Below are 19,624 nucleotides of genomic sequence, written 5' to 3'. Positions count from 1 at the left end.
CATCCTCCCCCAGGTCAGCGTGGGCAGGGGACGGTCCCCACAGCCGTACCCCAGCTTTGGGACACAGGGCACTTCCAGTCCCCGGTTTGCCTGCGCGGGGGCTTGGCTTCTGCCTCTTGTCGCAGGCAAACCTCTTTGCTAACGGGGACGGCCCGGGACCCCTAACCGGCGCCTGGGTTATCTTGGCTGCTTGCTTGCAGTCACAGGCAGGTTTTGGTGCGTGGGACGGACCACCGGTGATTTCACGCGGTGCCTCCTGCGGGACACAAAGCTGCTGTAAACACTAACGCTAACCGGTGCCTTTTAGAAGGACGGCCATCTCCAAATGGCTAATTGTTACGCTAACTGCTGATAGCTCGAAATATTTTCATTCTGTTTGGGTTCACTGCCCTGAAATCATGCATCCCGCCCCCGGAGAGAAGAAAACGATCGCATTCAGCGTTTTAGTGCTGCGGATAAACAATATTTATAAACGTAGCGTGCATGACGGGGCACTACTGCATTTCCTTAAAAAAAGCAAAAAAAGCCAGAAACCACCACCCGGCAGCCGAAGTCCCCGGGGAGCCTCCGGGGATCGCCCTGCCGCGGCCACACGCCGCTCCGGCTCCGACGCCGCCCAGGAGACAGCCGCCCGCGCCCCGCTGGCACCGGGGCGGCCCAGAGGCTCCGCCGCCGGCACCGGGGCTCCCTCGGGGGGGGCGGGCGGGGGGGGCTGCCCGCTCCGCTCCCCGCTCCGCTGCGGGAGCGGGACGCTGTGCTGGCGCGGAGAGGCGGGGCGGGGCGGGGCGGAGCCGTGCCGCCCCGCCCCGCCCCGCGGCTGTCCCCGCCCCCCGCCGGTTTGGGCCCGGCCCTCCCGGCGGCGGGGCCGGCTGCGCCGCTCTGCCATGAGCGGCTTTAAACGGCAGGTGCGGGGGAGCGAGGCACACGCGCAACCGGCGGCTGCTGCGGCCCGGCGGTAGCGGCGGGCGCCTTTCGGCTCGGCTCGGCGGGAGCCGCGGCGGAGCGGAGCATGTCGGTGGCGACCGGGGGCAGCGAGGCGGCGGCGGCAGCGGCAGCAGCGGGCGGCGGCGGCGGGAACCGCGTTTTCTTCCAGAGCCCCCCCCGCGGCGGCGGCGGCTCCTCCGGCGGCGCCTCCCGGGAGGACCCGGTGTCGGCGGCGGCGGCGGTGGTGCAGGTCCAGCAGCGGCGTCACCAGCAGGGGAAAGTGACGGTGAAATACGATCGGAAGGAGCTGCGGAAGCGGCTGGTGCTGGAGGAGTGGATCGTGGAGCAGCTGGGGCAGCTCTACGGCTGCGAGGTGCGGGGACGGGGACGGGGTGGCGGGGTCTCCCGGCGCGGCCGCCGCAGTGCCCCCGCCCGCCGCTGCCGCCCTCGGCCCCCCCCCCCCTCCTCCCCGCCCGGCATCCTCCTCCTCCTCCTCCTCCTCCCGCCCCGAGTCGCGTTTCGGCAGCGGGCAGGGGAGAGCTGTCACCGCCACCTCCAAATGATATTCCTGGCCCGCCGCCCCCTCCCCGCGCCTCTGCGGTGCCCCGCCGGGGGGGGAAGGTGTCCCCTGTCCCGCGGGGAAGGTGGTTCCCCCGTGTCCCCCCACCCCGCGAGGTGAACGGGAAGGGACCGCCCGTTGGGGACAGGCGGCGGCTGCCACACGGCCGCGCACGGAGCGGCCCCTCTCCTCCCGGCGGGGCGGGGGCCGGCGGCTGCGGCGGGTCCGGGGGTAGCGGGCGGCGCCGGGTTCCCGCGGCCGTGAGCCCCGGGGCGACGTTCGGCCGGGGGCCGCTGTCCCTGCAGACTAACGGGGCGGGCCGGGGCGCGGAGGGGCCCTCCCCGGGCCGGGGGGGTCGGTCCCCGTTAGAAGGGAGCCTGCCGGTGTGCTGCGGGGGGAGGAGGAGGAGGGGGGGGGGAGCGGAGCTGCGCGGGGGCGGCTGTTGTGGAGGAAGGGCGCCGGTGCGGGTACGGTCCCCGCTAGCCCATGGTTTTGTATTAGCCCGGCCTCCAGGAGCGGGGTAGGTACCAGCCAGGGAATTTCGGTGAGCAGTTAGAAGGTCACTAGGGTGAGGATAGAAAATGCTGGGCAGGAGGTATCTGGTTTGTAGATGCAAAACCTGTTTTTCTGTTGCTCTGGGCAAAAAGCGAGTGTTGCCACAATGAATTTTCTTCTGTAGAGGACAAGTGAACAGGAGGATTTTTTCAGGATTATTCAGAGCAATAGTAACAACACGTTGTCTTCCATATAGAGGTGAGAATGTGTAAGTAAAGGAAGTACCAGTACTTGGTTTTGTCAAAGCTTCCTCAGAAATGTAGACCTTCTAGTGCCCAGGGGGTCCTACCTCCCTGCCACCTTGAGTATTTACTGTTACAAAGGATCAAAATGTTAAGTCTAAACTGCAGTTTGCACATACTTTTCCCCTCAGTAGTCTAATTCATTTTTATTAGAGACTTCTGAAGTGAGATTTGTTGAAGCCAAATGTGAATTTTGCAGCTAGCATCTCTGGAGCCAGCATCTCACCCTAGGGTTCCCGGGTATCCCAGAGCTAGGAAGGTAAGAGTTTGACAGCCTCTGAGGTGTGGATGTCTCGAGTGGATGTGAGGGCCTAAATAACCAGGCTTGAAGATCTAGCACATACATAATACAAATGTTTAAAGAAACTGCCTTTCATCTCAAAACCAGTTTATCAGCAAATTTGTCAGAAGGACTTGCCCTCATAAAAAATGTGCATGTGACAAGTTAAACCTTAACTATTCACATCCATGAACTAAGGGAAGGAAAGATATCAATGGAAACTCTGGTTAAAAATAAGCAGTTGTTACTCTTCCATCTTGGTGTGACTTGCCTTTCCAACCTCATGATTTGTTAGGCCACATAGCCTGTAGGCTGCAAGGATTTCTCTGAGGTCAGAAGTACTTGCAACTGTTTGCATGAACTGATGATTTTGTGTCTGCATGAGCTGATAATGCACTGAGTAGCAGGCCTACTGGATCTATTGCCTCTGGTTTGACTCTCATCGTTCAAAACCATCAGACCTGTTTGGGCTCTGTGCTGTGTGCTTTTGACATACAGGCATAGTTGTTCTGTGTGTAAGAAAGGGTGTGATACACGGGCCCAAACCAAGGTCCAGAGGAATTATTGCTCTTCACAGTAGTCAAATAACTGGCTTGCTGGAGGAAAAAAAAAAAAAATCTTTCATTCTTATTTTGGTTGCCACCTCTGACTGAAATAGGAGGCCTGCTTTAGAAGGAGGGCTCCCCATTAAGATGGGCACCATATGTGGCTGCATAAAAACCTGTTTTGATGATTTGGTTTCTAAGGTGACTTTTAGGGGAAAAGATGGTTTGACACAACAGATGAAAATGTTTTTAGATTGAAGGTTGAGGGCAAAACGTTTAAGTCGTCTTCTGCTCTTTGCTGTTATGCATGAACTCTATCCAGTGTCAGCATGGATGACAGTAGTGAAAAGGTCAAGCAATTAATGTGCTATCAGAATAAAGTTGAAGATGCATGATGAGTGTAGTGATTAAAGACAATAGCCATTTAATGCAAGATGCTTTGCTTGAATCTGCTTGAATTACTCTTAGGCTTACAGATGTAGATCTCGGGCTGAAACTTAATCACCTAGGCAGACAGTTAAAAACCCTGTCTGAAGGCAGGTTGCGGTGGGGGGAAGTGGGAATTGCTCGCTTTAACTCCTGTGGAAGATCTACCATAACTTCCTGAGGTGATGATGCTTAAGTTCTGAAACTGAGATCTTCCAGAATGTCAGAAATAGCCATCAAATTGCTAATCCTGGAAGAGCTACCCAGTGTCAGTGTTCCATTGCTATTCTGATTCGGAGCTCTGTTTCTAAGGAGTAATGTACTCCATTCCTCTGAAGAGCAGAAATAAGTAGAGGGTGCTTGTGTCGCGGTGCGCTGAAAGTCTGCAAGAACACCTGGGTGTCTCTTTGTGGGATTGCGTACATGTAGTGCCTGCTTACTATTTCCATTTAATGTTTTCTATTAAATTATGCTGAGATTCATCAGTAAGTGGATACTTGCAGAAAGACTCCCTTTATTCAAAGGTAAACATGTATTCATTGTCTCTCAAGTACTTGCAAGTCAAGTCACCTATAAGCCTGTCTTGGCTTGGTGAAAAAGTTTAGGAGACAAGGTTGAGAAATAAGGAGACAGGTTTGTTTGTGTTCTTTTTCTAGTGGATCTTGTCTTTAGTGGTACAGTTTTAGTTTTAAAAATTGGACAGCAAGCAGGATAATGGAGTTGGGGGGAAGGAGTTTAGAAGGAGTTCTTTGAGAGTACTTTTGATGTTGACCACAGATCCGTGATACAAAGATCAGCTTTAGAAGGGTTACTTCCACATGATGCAGACTTGAGGGATGAAAACTGGCCTGAATGGTAAAGGGTTACCAAGGTAGAAAAATTTAGCAGGGCCAGAGACTCTTAAGCAAGATTTGTTTGGCACCAAAACCTGTCAGGCTAACGTACTCAGGTCAAGTGCTTCAGGTGAGTGTCAGTCTGGCTGTTTGCTCCTGGAGTTGCTTCATTAAAAAAAAAGAAGTTTTATAACCTGTTTGTTCTGGTTTCTATGAATGCTGAAACCGAGGTTGTGATCACAGGTTAGTATATTGAAAATGGAGTGCCTTAATTGTAGGCCTTGAACTGACTGCACTGTTGACCTTTACTAGGTATCTTGTTTCTAAAAATAGTTTCTCAACAGATGCTTCATGTTTTGGGCTCAGTCCATTATTGGTTAAGAATTGCTAAATAATGCTGCACAGAACAACTTACATCATCACTATTCATTCCCTAATGGTTTGCAACTTGTAGTTCAGCATGAAAGTGATGACAGTCTAGTTTTCCAGTTGTACGATCTATGTTGTGTGCACCTGCCAGACTTGTACAAATTTATAAATGGAGAAAAAAAAAAAGGGCCACTGGATTTGTCCCCAGAAACCATTCAACTTTGCAGGTGAATTAGTGTGCTCAGGGGTCCTGTCTACCCAGAATTACAGCATTTGCTATAAATGGCAGAATGCTGGAATGAGCGCATTGAGGGCACGCAGATTTTGCAAAGCATTAGTAAACAATGAAGAAAGATTTTGCTTGTGCTATGGGTTTGTTGCTGAGTGTTTTTTAATTTAGAGGCTTGCATGTACAAATCAAATGAGCCCTTAGATTTTGCACTCTAGAAGTTGAATATAAGACTTGCCTGCTAATATGAGGTACAGCTGAGCTTAGTTGGATAATCAACTGTTTTATTAGAGTATGTTTCCTCATGTATGGAAATCAGTGCTTGGCAAAGGATATGATGTTGGTCTGGAAGTAATAGGGAATTATGTCCAAGCTTACCCCTTTTCCATTCCAGGGCAAAATACCCTGGAATTCTGTTTAAAAATTCAGTGTAAAAGAAAATATAGCTGGAAGAGCTGCCCATAAAAGCCCCTCAAGCCTTTCCTTTAAGAGTATAAAGCCATGCTGGACTGAGAATTGTCATATGTAAGAATCTCTTCCACCTCCTGATATGGGTACTGCAACAACGAGAGTGGCATGAAGCTCTGCAATGGATAAGGGATTTCATGTTGGCAGGGCCAATCTGTGGCCATTAGTTTAAAAAAAAAAAAAGTACTGGTGGGGTATGGGAGGGAAGGGAGCAATTTAACTTGGTCCTGCATGGCTTGAGCTCCCTTCCCCTGGGTCCTCTGTGACTGCAGTGCTGGAGAACACCCTCTTTGGCCGTCTTCCTGAAGCTGCTGGGATGTGCTAACAGTGTGCTAACAGCTTGTCCCTCATATAGCATCAGAGAGTCTGTCGGTCTGTACCCGCTTCAATTTGAGCTGGTTGGTGCTAGACAGGAGAAGACAAAAGGAAGGTCTTTATCTAGGCTGGAGAGAATAAGTAAAAGTAAAAACTTCCTAGCCTTCCCTTTCCTCTCCTGCTGCACAAACGTTTTGGCCACAGTGGAAAAACTAGTGGCAAGGTGTGAAAGGTGGACTGAGGGTTGTAGGGAAGGTGAGCTGTGTGTCTTGTGTCAAGCTTTCTGAAAAAGATGGATTTTTGCAAGAGGGATTCTAGTCACTTAACCTTGAGCTCTGAACAAGTTAGTTGCCTTGACTATATTTTCAGAACACTTTCTCCATACTGAATCTGCTTGCAGACTGATGGGTATTGGTGGTCTACCAAGAGCAGTGCTGCATATGCTGAATAACTGGATGGCTGTACAGGGTACCAGTTCCTTTGTGCATTTGCATCCAAACGGGCACATCCTGTGGTTTGGACACAGTTGTGGCTGTTTCTCTCCCTTCTATTTGGGACTGTATTTATATGGGGCACTGACTTTCTGCACAGTATGGACCATCTTCTCCAGCCCACTCACTCATGGGTCAGTGGCTCTGCACACCCCGCAGATCCTGTGTGTCTGAGGCAGTTGATGTGGTTACCAGTGATCTCTTTTGCTTTGGATTTGGAAGACTGCCAAATAAAATGGTGCAAGGACTTCAGGGCCAAACACTTCCCCCCACACCCAAACATCCCATCCTTTCCAAAACAGCCTGGTCAGCATGCTGCTAAGGCTGCCATGTAGTGATGTGGACCTGATGGTATGATCAGGTACTACTTACTCCTCAGGCTATGGTGAGGTAATGTTTGAAATTTGTTATTCCTTTCTCAGAAAGGTGTTTGGTAAGGAAATCCACTGAATAAAACACTACAGAAGCAAACATTTGCTGACTGACTGACTCTTCCAGTAGACTTCTAACTTGGACTAAGATCTCACAAATGGTAATTGTGTGTGGACTCCTTTCTAAACAGATCAGAAGTGGAAAGAGACTGAGAGGGGTCTCAGAATTAGAGTGTCATTCCTTGAAAGGATGCAAGTCAGTAGGAAGCGTAATAAAGGATTTCTTCAGGAAATCGAGTATTACAGTCTAGATGCATTGGACATAGGCAACACTGGTGTAGCAAAGGCTTCTTATATCACGTGGCAACCACAGAAAGGCATTTGAATCCCAAGAGTAGAAAATAGGAAGCCCAAAATGGCCTATAAAATGCATGTTGCTGTAAAACAACCCTTGTAAAATGCATGCTGCTGCTTTCAGAGAAGGAATGGGCTTAAGTACCTGTGAGGGTGCCAAGCACCTGATGGCGATGAGGCCAGAGCCTTTTGTCCCTAAATGTGCTGCTTAAACTCTGACCTTAGGTTCTAAAGACCCTAATGTAGTAGGAAATGTACCACCATTCAGCTACTTTCCTCCTTTTTACATGCAAAATTTGCACTACATCTCAGAGGAATTCAGGAAAATTATTTTTCTACTACTTGAGCTTTGTATAGTCTGGATGTCATTTCTGCATTGGTCATGGTCCATTGTTTTATCTTAAGTAGCAGCAATATTCTTGACTTCTAATTTAGAAGCTTCGCGACATAAATCTTTATCTTCCATCAGCTATTCCGCAGTGAATCTTTTGTCCTTTCCCTCTCTGTTCAAGATTCAACTGGTCTTTTTGAAGCGGTAGGTGTGGTTGTTTTATAACATAGCAGAGAAATAATTGATTGCTTACATCACTTAAATTTTTATAATTGTACTTCTTATAAACAGTAGCTTCCAACCGTTGTGGCTACAAAGGCTCTGCTGCCTTTAGGCAAATTGCTTTATATAGTCAGTGCTTGATTATCCAGGGTAACAAGGGTGGGGAGTGGGGAGGGGGTGGAAGAGAGAACACGGATACAATGGAAAAACCGTGGATTAAGAAAAAAAATCGTCAACTATGCTGCAAATCATGCAGTGAACATACAGCTGAAGGGGGAAAAGGGGGAATCGGTCATTAATCTACCCCTTTCTCCCACTCAAGTTCATAATACAATCATCTATGTTGCTTTTGGACTTGAGCTTGGATGTGTCTGTACTTGTAGCATAATTAAACTACAACATGGATGATCTATCCACAGATAGCTGAGAGCTGGTTATGTTGCACTTTGTTGAAGATGCTGGGCTGCCTTGTGCACTGTTGGTCCCTTGTACCCCCTGTATTCTGACAGAGTGGGATCTTTCCTGTTATTCTCATAGCTTTGCATTAGCTGATCTAATCTGTGCAAATGCCTGAAACAAAAATAACCCTGTTTAAATGAGGAAAATATGCATTTCATGGCACATCTGCCTTGTCTTAAAAGGCATAGGGAATGTTTCTAAATAGGTGCTGTATCTAAATAAAAAGATGATGTTAAATGAAGGCTTGGTTCAAGAACAAGTAGTGTGATAGTTTAGGGTTGTCATGAGACTAAACTAATTCTGTATTGATTCATGCCTTGCAAAGGCTGGCTGAACTCCTGTTTGCATTCTCGTAGTTCTCCCTTTAGATGAGCTTATGTCCAGCCACTCAAAAGGCACTGTACTTGGCCCCAGATCCAACCAAAAAAACCTGAACAATTTTGTAGTTCGTAGTACTGTGCATAATGTGTGAGGCAGTTTTCTGAGAGTACAAGAGATGCTGATGAAAAAAATATGCTATCCTGTCTCTAACCTGATTCAGTCTGAATTATGGTCACCTTGTCTCTTGTCACCACAGGTGATAAAGCAGCAGCAGTAATATCAATCTGTTCTTCCAGCAGCCTTGTGTCTTACCTGCAGTACAAGAAAGCCAAGTTATCGTTTTTCCCTTCCTTTTTTATTTCCCTTCCCTACATCTAACTCCAGAAACTTCTGTTTGACAGCATGTATTGAGTAGGTTAGACGTGGCCATCCATCTGTGTCACCACAACTTTTGGCTGCCTGTGGTAAAACACTGGCAGTTTCTTTTGCTGTCCCCTGTGTGACATGTGGAATGATCGAAATCAAGATTTCTAGAAGCTACTAATGTTGGAGAAGGGGGGATAAAAATCTTAATTGTATGCAGTCCGTACAGCAGCAGTATGACTATATTTCAAAGGTAGAATAAATTTAGCCTGTTAAATATCTTGGAAGAAGGAAACATTTGGGCAGAGGTACACACTGAAACAAATCAAATCTTCTTTGAAGTGGTAAGTATTTAATTCTGAGGACCACATTTGAATAGCAGAACTGTTTTTTTTTTTTTTCCCCCTAGGGAGCATGATATCTATTCTAGGAACTAGTTCAACATGGCATCTTTAAACTATTTTTTGGGGAACACGCAGATCACAGCCCCAGAAGGCATCTTGTATCTTTTCAATCCATTTATCAGTAGCACATATCTAGTGGATCTAAACCTGGAGAAAAATCATAACATGTACTATAGGTCTTTAATTATTAGAATGCTGGTAGCTTAATTCAATGCAATTCTGTTCAGCATGTGGAGCAAAGCTAGTACAAAAGATAGCATTGATTTAAAGTGGCCTAATGGTAAGTAAATGGCTAGCTTGTGCAGTGGTGCTAGTCTACAGGTGACACTTCCAGTGGTGACTAAGATGAATTTACCTTTCTGAGTGTGCTGCCAACAAGGGGTTCACACACTTCAGTCCTGTGCGTTGGGCTTCATAAATGCAAATGATGGCACAATCAATGCCTAATGAAAATCCTTTTATCGGACTGTCTTAATAGGATTACATTCCGGAACACAGAATTGGGAAGGATCTCCTAGGTCACAGGGTCTGCCTTCTCATTTGCAGATAAGCTCTTTGCATTTGGTATCGCTTTTTAATAGAGTAACTCAGTTATATGATGTTTCCACATTATTTCATAGATTTAAATATACCTTTTAAACGTTTTAGACACTAGGCTCTTTCCCACCCCCTTCATAAAATATAGAAAGACATACACACAAGACCAATGCTTGCTTGGGATGGACTTGCCTGGACTTTCACTCTGGGGTGAAGTTTAAATAGGTTATAAATGCACTTTACTGTCTGTCCTTACTCTGAGCATCATCAGGCTCAAGTCATGACCACAGTAGAGGGGCATAAGTATCAAGACAGTGATTCTGCTGTGGGTCACTTACTACCTTATAACAAAATCTGTCTTTTGAGTAGATGTCTGCAGACTCTGGGAGAAATGTGCCAACTAATATTTCATGGAATTAATTTAGCTGTACTTGGAAAATATATGATGTTAGCTGCTCAAAATCCTAGCTTATTTTAGCACTTGAATGATAACTTCTTTGAAGTAGATAGCTAAATTAACTCTAGCATGGTACAAATGATTTGTTCTACTTTAGGTGACTGATATATAACATTTTGACACATTTACTTTAAACACAAAGAATGCCTTAAGTTTTTACAGTTGGTTGCTTGACATTTTAAAAGATAATACCTGAAGCACATTATGTTTTTTTGTCAGAAAAGAAGTCCAGATGTTCTAGAATAAATTCTTGGGTCTTTTTGGTTTTGTTATGCTGGTAGTAATCATGCCATTCTAGGCTTACTGTCAAACTCTGTATTCCTGTTTCAGGTGCACTGAGGCAAAACTGTTCAGTCTTCTTTCTAAGAAAGTTAAAAAAACTCCGTAAATTTGGATTATGGTTGAATTCCTCCTCTTAATATTGAAAACTGAATCCTCTCTGAGTGCTGAAACTAATGTGGGGAAGAGTGCTGGTGGGAACTAGCTCACTGGCAGCCAGAAGCATCTTGGCTCTTACTTCAGCTGTTACTGTAGTAGTAGTAGTTTACTAGTCTACATAGCTAAAGATTTAATTGACTTGCTTATAGGTATCCAGCTGCTATTTGTTTATCAAAACCAAATTCTTACGCAGAGGATTTGCTTTAGTGTCTTGAAGTAATTCTGATAACCAAAGAATGCATTTATATGAGGAAGCAAGATATCAATCCTTTATTAATCTGGAGGCTGTCTTGTCTTGGGTTGCCTGCAATGGGGGCTTCCGGGACTTCTTTTGTAAAAGCAAACACCTAAACAACCTTTCCCCTTTGTGTTCTTTTTCAGTAGGTCTCTGAACAATTTTTCCTGTTTTTTTTTAAGTTTATATCAGATTTCACCTTAAAATATGTAATGACTACATTTGATATTCAAATTGTTAGCTCTTATTCTCAGTTAGTAGTTTGCAGTGCATTGGATGTAGCAAGTAGAAGGAGGCAGGACTGTGTGCCAAAATACCTTTTTGGGAATCTGACAGTGAGAAGAAGCACTTGAATCAAAGAGGGGTCCATACAGTCTTTAGCTCCCTTCTCCCAGGGTTTGCTATCCATGATGGGATAGTCACAGCAGATTATCCCACTTCCCATATCTGGAGCTGTTCGGTGAATTAATTTTAAAGATCCCTCAGGCACTCTTCACTCCCTAGGCAAGTCCCCAGACTGCAAGGTAGAGGTGGTGTCTCTTGCCTCTGGGAAAGAGGAGTGTCTGCTTTAAAGCGTGTTAGAACTCCTGCTGATATTTCTTGACACCAGTGGACCAGGGCCAAAACTGACTGCCAGTCCCTGGCCTGTCTGCTGCTCGAAATTAGCGTCTTGGGTGGAGGGAGAGGTCCAGCAGTCATCACTGTGTAGAGCACACCGCTATGCCCAGGCACCACTTGAAGGAATGACTTGCTACAAACCATGAGAAGCTCTCAACATCTCTTACAGACTAAACTTCTTCAAGAAGATTATGTTGCTCCTAGATTCTGTGGGATGCGAGAGCCCTTGTTTTGGTACCACTGAATAAAATATACTTCCTGGCCTCAGAAGGCAGACTTCTTGTCTCCAATGTCAAATCTGACAGGACCTAATACTTCTGACTAAAGAAATACTGACATTTGAAAACTGTCTCTTATTCCAACCAATAACACTTTAATTGGCTGGTAAGACAAAAATGTGGTGAGAACGATGAGCATGTCTGTTGCTTGATGTACCCATACTGTATGACTTTTATTGCACAAGTCAATTTACACACAGCTTCTCAGCGTAGAGAAAATCAATACTGGAGACTAACAGATTATTTTTATGGGGCTGCAGAAGCTGAGGTAAGGAGAGCCATTTAGAGGCCTCATCTTGCTTGCCTTTTCCTTGTGTTCTTTCAAGCGATCTGATGGAGTAATTAATCCTTGAAGTGCCCCAAGAGGCAAACCTACTTAATTGCACTGGTGTTTAGCCTAATTTCCCATAGTGCAGACGACCTGGTGTTGATCCTGCTTGGTCGAAATGTTTTCTTAAATTGTTTTCCTTGTGTCTTTTTCACCTCCACTCTTAAAAGAAGGCAGTCAATCTGTCAAATTTGACTTAGTGTGGAGTGGTGCCAGTCACCAGGGGTCACACTAGGAGAGAGCGTGGCACCACCATGGTGTGAATGAAGGAGAAAAGTGATGAATCTCAGGGCTCCTCTAAAGTGCTAGGTCAGCACTTGGGAATCTTAAGCTAATGTTGTATGACTTTTATTCCTTTCTGAAAGGAAAATGGATCTTTCCAGAGGCTAGAAAGTCCATTCCAAGCACGGCATGTGCTTTCCAAGTAAAGCTGTGTTAGTGTGGAAATGCAAGGATGAGGTGAGGTAGCCTGTAATGGTGGAAAACCTGCATGTTCCTCCTGTGTTGTCTAGCTGTGGAGCTTGGAGCACACTCAAACTTTGCTTCCATGTAGCACAGCTTGCTCTCACAAGCACTTTTTCCTTTAGACAAGAAGTCCTTTCTTCAGCTTCTCTGGCTCACCATTGCTCTCCATGTGGTGCAACAATACAGTATGGGCTTAGCTGTTATCAAACTATTGCATTTTTCCCATATGCAGAATTATGTACAAATTGCAGAGAAGCAGTCAACTGGGCTTCTGTTATTTGGAGGTGGAGAGTGACCTGCTACTGTGAATCAGGCAGAGGGAGGGATGTCCTGTGACTGCAAAGTGGAAAGTCATTCCACTGGCATAATCCTCAAAGTACCACCATTTAGAAAGCTCCTGATGGCTTAACTTCCTGTGCTTCTCAAGGATGACTATGTAACAGTGATTTAGAGTACAACATGTATTTGCTCATACCAAACTATTTCTGCCCTCTGTGAAAGTGGATGATGACAAACAACATGATGTGTCCTTCCTATCTGCTTTGGAGTGTTTAACAGAAGTGACAATGAACATAGACTTAGCAAGTCCTATTTATATATCGAGAACACAAGGCATTTGCTTTGGAGACAGCACTTGATTCTTAACAAATGTCTTGCTGAGATTGGATCCATGTCATAGTTATGGTTAGGAAGTGCTGAATGCTTCTCTCTTCCTCTGCTCAGTGTAGTTTGTGATCAATGCCTCTTCTTCATTTAGCAATTTTACACTCTAGTGATTCCTTTAGACTTCTGTAGAGATGCACAAATTAGACAACAATTCCTTAACCAGCATGTTATGGGTGTTTTTGGATAAGCTGAAGTTGTTTTGACAGTTCAGTTATGAAAACAGTAAAATACCAATGTTGGTACTAAAGAAGACTAAATGAAGTCTAAACCTGACTGTGACTGAATGTCAGTTCCTTCTCTATGCTTACTAATGACACTGCAGTTGCAGAGTGCAAGATTCTTCCTCTGCATAATGAGCAGAGGTGTGGGTTTTTTTCTTAAATTAACCTTATGGGTGAATGGAATGCCTGATGTGATGTATTATTATTGGCAGTTTTTTTGGGGAAATGGGTATTTTGGATTCCTAAAGTATTTTCACTATAGTCACATCTTCCCAGCAATTGATTTTATTCTGTGTTGTGATAAAGACAATAGAGAGCTGTGGCCATTGTAACAGAGGATTGACTTTGATAATAAAAGTTATGGGCACCATGAGGTGTAGAATTATCAAAATTCAGAATCTGATGGCATTTGGTCTTGTATTTCTTGTGGTGCTTGTTTTCCATAATTGAGTAGCAATGGCATGAATCCCAGAGAACTTGCTGCTCCACCTTGTGTCTTGCCCACATCTCCACCTGCTGGCTACATCCCTGCTTTTACTGCCTGTGGCCCTGGGGTAATTTACTCTTAGGATGCATACCACAAGGATGCATCTCCTGCCTTGAGAACTGCTCTGAAATTTAAGTGCGTGAGAGGATGGAGTGGTTGGGAACTCTTTCGGCAACCCTTGTCCTAGAAAGTGCAAAGATTGCAGTTTTTGATAGGGCTCTGAGGAGATGGGGATTTTCCCACCCTTCCTCCAACTACTTCTCCACTGCCAGCAAGTGGGGATGAAGTTCTATGCCAGCAAGTTCTGTGCTGTCCAGAACACCATGTCTTTGACTAGTGGAGAACAAATACTCCTCTCTCCTCCAGAGCTTGCTGCTGTCCATCTCTGTAATAGGTGGTAGAAGGATATCCACTGCCTCTCAACCAACACTTAAGTGTTGGGTTATCAGAGGCAGGCAGGATTGGAGAAGTGAAAGAGAAAATGGAAAGTTGGGTGGACCTGGAGAGGCAGAAGTAAGGTAGAGATGATAGAATGCATATAGAAAATGTATAGTAGGCTGCCTGCCTTGTCTTTGTTTTTCCATGTTACTTTTTTCACTAGAGTGTACTTCTGACCCAGGTATGTGGGTATATGTCTCCTTGCCCAAACACTGCTGGCTTGCTTCTAGCACCAGTAGTATGGGCAGTAGAAGGTGCCAATTTGATAAATATAAGTAATTATTCAGTAGCCTGCTTTCTTCCTGTGCCTCCAAGTCCCTGATCCAGCTTGTCCCCTTCTGTCTTTCTCAAGACTCACAGAAATCTTCACTGTAGTAGTGGAAGAGAACTTCAGAAGTTGGGGGTTGCAGAGACAATGAGATTGACAGTAGTTTGTTATAAGTTTGCTTCTCTTGCTCTAGAGGTTGCTTTTCAGACAAGTGGGTGTTGGAATTTTGTATTTTAGAAAAGCTTGTTTGAATAATGTTTAAAGCAATGCCAGTATTGGAGAGTCCACTGAAAGTGGATTAGAAGGAAGAGTAATATGATCACTATCAACAACTGCTGGCCTTTCCACAATTAAGTGAGGATGTCTGTACTTTTAACTCTGAAGGCACATGATGTATCCAAATGCTTCTAAAGAATTTGTCCAGTGTTTTTGGTAACTTCTGTATCAGATCTGGGCAAGTGTCTTCAGGTACACTTGTGCATTTGCCACCTCACTCCAAGCCTATTACCAACAGGTGAAATGGTCTTTGTAAATGGCTTTTCCTCAGACTTTTCTGGGCTGACAGATGTTCAGTAAGATAAATCGTTTATGGTCATAAGGAGTTTCTCATGGAACAGAAACCACCAAGTCCAAACGTGAGGTACAGGCTATAGCAAAAATGAAATAATAGACCGTTTTGAGCTGATGTTCTGCACTCTGTGCCTCTTGGAGGCATGTTACAAGGCAAATTTTTAATAGAAGCAATTTTCCACTCACTGAGCCCAGCTTAACACTTACTTAATTTTCATACTCCAGCTATGGTACAAACAGTTAGTGTTAAAAAATGATGGTCTTTCAACATTAGTCTCAAAGTGACCTGTTCACCCTGTCACATCCTGGCATCTGCTGTTATTCCAGACTACTGCTATTTTCTCATGCTTTTAACTTTTTAAAAAAATCTTTACAAAAAGGCAAAACCTGAACTATGTATGCAATTATTTCTACAGTGCTGAGCAGGAGCACTAGGGATGTGCTTCTGAAACACTGCAGCAGACGGGCTGCCTATGCCTTGAAAAAGCGGGTTTCTTCCCTTCTGATTTTCACAGCTGCAGTGTTAAGCATAAAAGCAGTGAAGTTAAGAGTATGTCTGACTGTCCTCCCACACTGGCTTGTTTTTCATGTTGACTCCATCCTGTATGATTGTTTCTTTTAGCAGTCATTCAGGTTTCTGATTTTTTTCTTTTCAAACAGTCAGTAGCAAATCAGCATGAAGAAAGTTGCATTAAAACTTACCCTGGGAATTTTTTTGCCCCAAAAGACAAAATACACAGACGAGGCAGAAAGAAGGGAAGCCATCCGTGAGTTAAAGACTGGCTCGCAGAGGAGCTGTGCGCAGGGGTAGTTGGCTTTCAGCTCAGCTGCTGTAGATGGAGTCTTTGCTTGCTGTAGGGTAAAGAGAAGGGGAAGAATAATAGCAAGCAGAGGGTGCGTGTTATAGGAGGGGAATTAATATATGCAAAGACATGCCTGCTTGGCATTGCTCTGACTTGGTGTCTGAGATGCTGCAGGAAATGAGATGTGGAGTGGAAGCTGGGGGGAAAAGGAGCGTGATCTCTTCTCTCCTCTCTCCTAATTTACGAACCCTCCCCTCTCAAATCTTGTAATGCTCAGGGTGGAGCGGCAGCGATGCTGAAGCTGATTTCTGGTCAAAACGCGGCTGCAGAGCAGCGGTACTGCTGACGAGGCTGGCTGGCAGCAAAGGAAGGAAAACCCGAGCACCCTTGAGAAAGGAGGAAGGTCAGCAGCAGCCCTGTGGCTGGTTCCCCAGTGTCGGGTGGGAGCCGTTTCTTGCTTGAGCTTAGCTGGGGATGTCTCTGCCTACAAAACCAGTGTTTGGTGGGCGATCTTGCTTCTCACTGTCTGTTTCGTGCAGCGGTCTCGCGGTGCTGTGCGGGGGGCTCAGGCGCAGCGTGCGGCCCTGGGCCTTGCTGCCAGTCACCCAGCGTGCTGGCGTTGCGCCTGCACCGTGCAGGTTGCCTGAGCAGGGCCTGGCAGGCAGGGCCTGTCCCCCCCCCGCAGCCAGGGACACCGGGGCAGCCCCAGCCCCTGGCATCTCCCTGGGGATGGGCCGAGGCCAGGCTGGGATGTGGGCTTGGCTCAGGGCGGGCAGTGGCCGGGCAGGGCTGGGGGAGCTGTAGGCCGGCCCTGCTGCGGTGTTGCACGGGCTGATGGCCCCCGGGGCTGACGTGGGGTCCCAGGCCATGGCGGAGCTCCGTGGGGCCAGGCCCCCCGGGGCCCTGGCACTCAAGTGAGTTTGACTTCTGGGACTGGCTCGCCGGTGAGGGGAGCTCGCTTTAGGATACATTCTTATAAAAGCCTTTAGTCCTGGGTGTGTCTCAAGGCTGTTGGGGGGCAAATGTGAGAAGTTTGGCCTTGTGGGGAGAGCCCCAGGTCTGGAAACAGGGGTGTGAGGGATGTTAACATGTGTGTCGGAGACTGAGTGTGTCAAGCTGTGTTACCATAACCAGAGCGGTTGCATGGAGCCTGTTGAGAAGGTGTGTGTAGCACCATTAATTTAGTTTTTATGTAAAGACTCATTTTTTGAAGTGCCTTTGTTCAGCCATGAAACCTATTTAAATGTCAATTTCTGGAACAATGTTTCTTATCTTAATTTCCTCCTATCACAACAGTTTGATATGCTGAAAGATTCTGCTTGCCACAGGCTCTCAGTGCTGAGGATGAAATAGGTGTCTGTAAGGTAAAATAGGGGAAGGGAAGGGAGAGGATGGAGGTGTTAAAAGGAGGAAAGATGGTAAGAGCCTGAGTCCTATTTCTGATCTAGTGTTCCTCCAGAAGTCAGCTGTGCAACGCCCTCCTATCACTTTGTCATGGAAGTGTAGTGGCAGATAACACATGATAAAAGGAAGTACAGGAGCTGATGACTCTTCCGTTTGTATCTTAATAACATTGAGTACTGCCTGACCTGCAAAGATTTCTGCAGAGATTTATGTAGGTAAGTGAAAAAGGAATTAAACTCATTGGATAAATGTTTGGGTTTTTTTTTTTTTTTGCAGCAATGTAAGTCAGTCTTGGCTGCTGCTGTGTTAATGCCTTAAAGGAATCTATCAGCAGGCTAATGGCAGCTTTGAAAACAGAAACTTATCCTGCTCCATCCTATTTGTCTCCAAAGAGATGAATATTTCCAATCCTAATGATCCATTTAACTGCCAGTATTAAACAGACATATCAAGAAAAATTATATGCAATTAAAAAGGAAGAAGCCTGTTAATGTAACATTGAGGCTCTGAGATTGAGAACAGTCAAGCAACTGGAAGACAGGTTTTTAAAACTGAGGTTAGTTTTAATTTGACTCTCTCACAGAATTTTATTCTTCCTGTTTCCCAGATAAACATTTACATTGCTTTAATTCTGAAGCAGTCAGTCTCAAGTGCTCAAAGGTTAATGAACAGAGCTTCAGAACTAAGGGCTAGCTAAATATTTCCTCCACGTCAGAGATGGAAATAATCACTTTATGACTTGCCCAATGTCACACACATACTTCATGGTAAGATCCTACTGTAAGGTTGTTGAACTCATTCATGTAGTATAATTGCAGGACTACCTTCATTCACTATCTGTAATTCCTGTTTCCTAAATGTGGAGCTCTTCACTATTTTTGAGAGCACACATCCTTGTGAACTGTAAACTTCTGTAAGCCCTGGGTAGCAGTCTTGTAGTGTATGAGTGAGTTTGGTGTTCAGTTGGCATGTTTCTTCTGTGCGCAAGTGTTGTATGTAAAACACAGCCAGATGCAGCCCAGATGGACTAACCTGGGCTCCCAGGCCTGGTGCACTCATAAGCTGCTTGGATCACTGTGTACCTAGGCACTTCAGTCCCATATATCTGTTGCTAGGACTGCTGGTGTCTTATTCCCATAGCTTTTTTGCTGCAGTAAACTGAGCTGCTCTGTGTTTCCCAGTGAATTGTGGGAGCTTGTCTGTCCTTGGGGCATGTTTTGAGGGGGAAGGGAGGAAGATATTGTGGGAAAGCATCAAATGACTAAAATTGCTTTAGGGCTATAATCAAAGGGCTATAATCATCAAAAGGTGGAAGAGTACCAGCCCACAAGTAAACAACAGTGGGGCTTTCGCCTGTAGCTCCAAATAGGCCGGGGTGGCTGCGAGTGGAATGCTGAGTGCATGGTGGACTACTCATGTGGGTAGGAGCTCATTAGGAACAAAGCATGAGTAAAGGCCAAAGCTGACTTGCTATAAAACAAAGTGTTAAAAGAAGGCTGGAGTAGTTTCTTATGAATAAAAAAGTCAAACAAGACAAATACCATTGCCTTGGCTGCTAGGGCAATGTGAAGATGCTTTGATGTAAAACTTTGGCCCAGTGCTCAAAACAACTCTTATCACCTGATCCAGATTGCCAGGTTGAATGTGTATATAACATAAGCCACGGAGCTGTGCTTACCAAGGGATGAGTAACTTTTGACTGCAACTTTCATTTACCCTCACTTGTTCCTCTTTATATTTGGAATCTTCCTTGTAGATTGGAAGCAAAACCAGCTGTTACTTCTCCTTTGGCTCCATCTGAAGTATTTCAGGATTTCACATGAATATTCCCTATTTGAGTGCATACATCCTGGATTCTCATAAATTATAAAAAGTAGTTCTTTTCTCTGTGTGTGCTTTTTCTTTATTTAAGAGCAACACCATGTAGGAACTTAAAAATTAACCTGCTTCCCTTACTGTCTTTGCATAAGTAGTCATCCAGAGCTACATCTGAAACCACAGGAGGAAAAGAGTTCTGGTCTGCGTAGAAACAAGGTGAAACTGATGTCCTCATTTTTCTAATTAAGTATATAATTGTTTAATCCCTTTATATTGGAAAATGGTGTTGTAAGTTTGTGTATTTTGGTTTTGAATATTTTCGTGTTACAAAGTGTCCTATGACTTGGCATGTCTTTATTCAGTGGTAGATGCCAAAGGCATTATATGAAGGTTCTTCAGCATTTTTAAAGTGGAATACAGCTAAAAGTATTCTTGGCACAGCTCATCTCCTACTTGTAGCTGTAGGTAATGGGGATTTTAAACAAAGGAATACTGGATATGTTTGATTTTAGTGAGTGGCAATGGATTCTGC

At 45.4% G+C, this 19,624-nt stretch overlaps 1 protein-coding gene across 2 annotated transcripts in view; it reads left to right on the top strand.

Moving 5' to 3' along the window:
- The first annotated feature begins 839 nt into the window (after positions 1 to 839).
- Positions 840 to 19,624, top strand: part of PPP1R14C (protein phosphatase 1 regulatory inhibitor subunit 14C) — a 53,482-nt gene continuing 34,697 nt past the window's right edge. Inside the window, exon 1 of one of the 2 annotated variants that reach the window (XM_075035991.1) lies at positions 840 to 1,297. In XM_075035991.1, the coding sequence (XP_074892092.1) occupies positions 1,010 to 1,297 (288 nt within the window). In that variant the 5' untranslated portion in view covers positions 840 to 1,009. The remainder of the gene's footprint in view (positions 1,298 to 19,624) is intronic. The other variant, XM_075035992.1, reaches the window with a different exon arrangement.

Source organism: Buteo buteo, chromosome 9 (assembly GCF_964188355.1).
Source record: "Buteo buteo chromosome 9, bButBut1.hap1.1, whole genome shotgun sequence".
NCBI lineage: Eukaryota > Metazoa > Chordata > Aves > Accipitriformes > Accipitridae > Buteo > Buteo buteo.
This window is presented reverse-complemented; position numbering and strand designations above follow the sequence as displayed.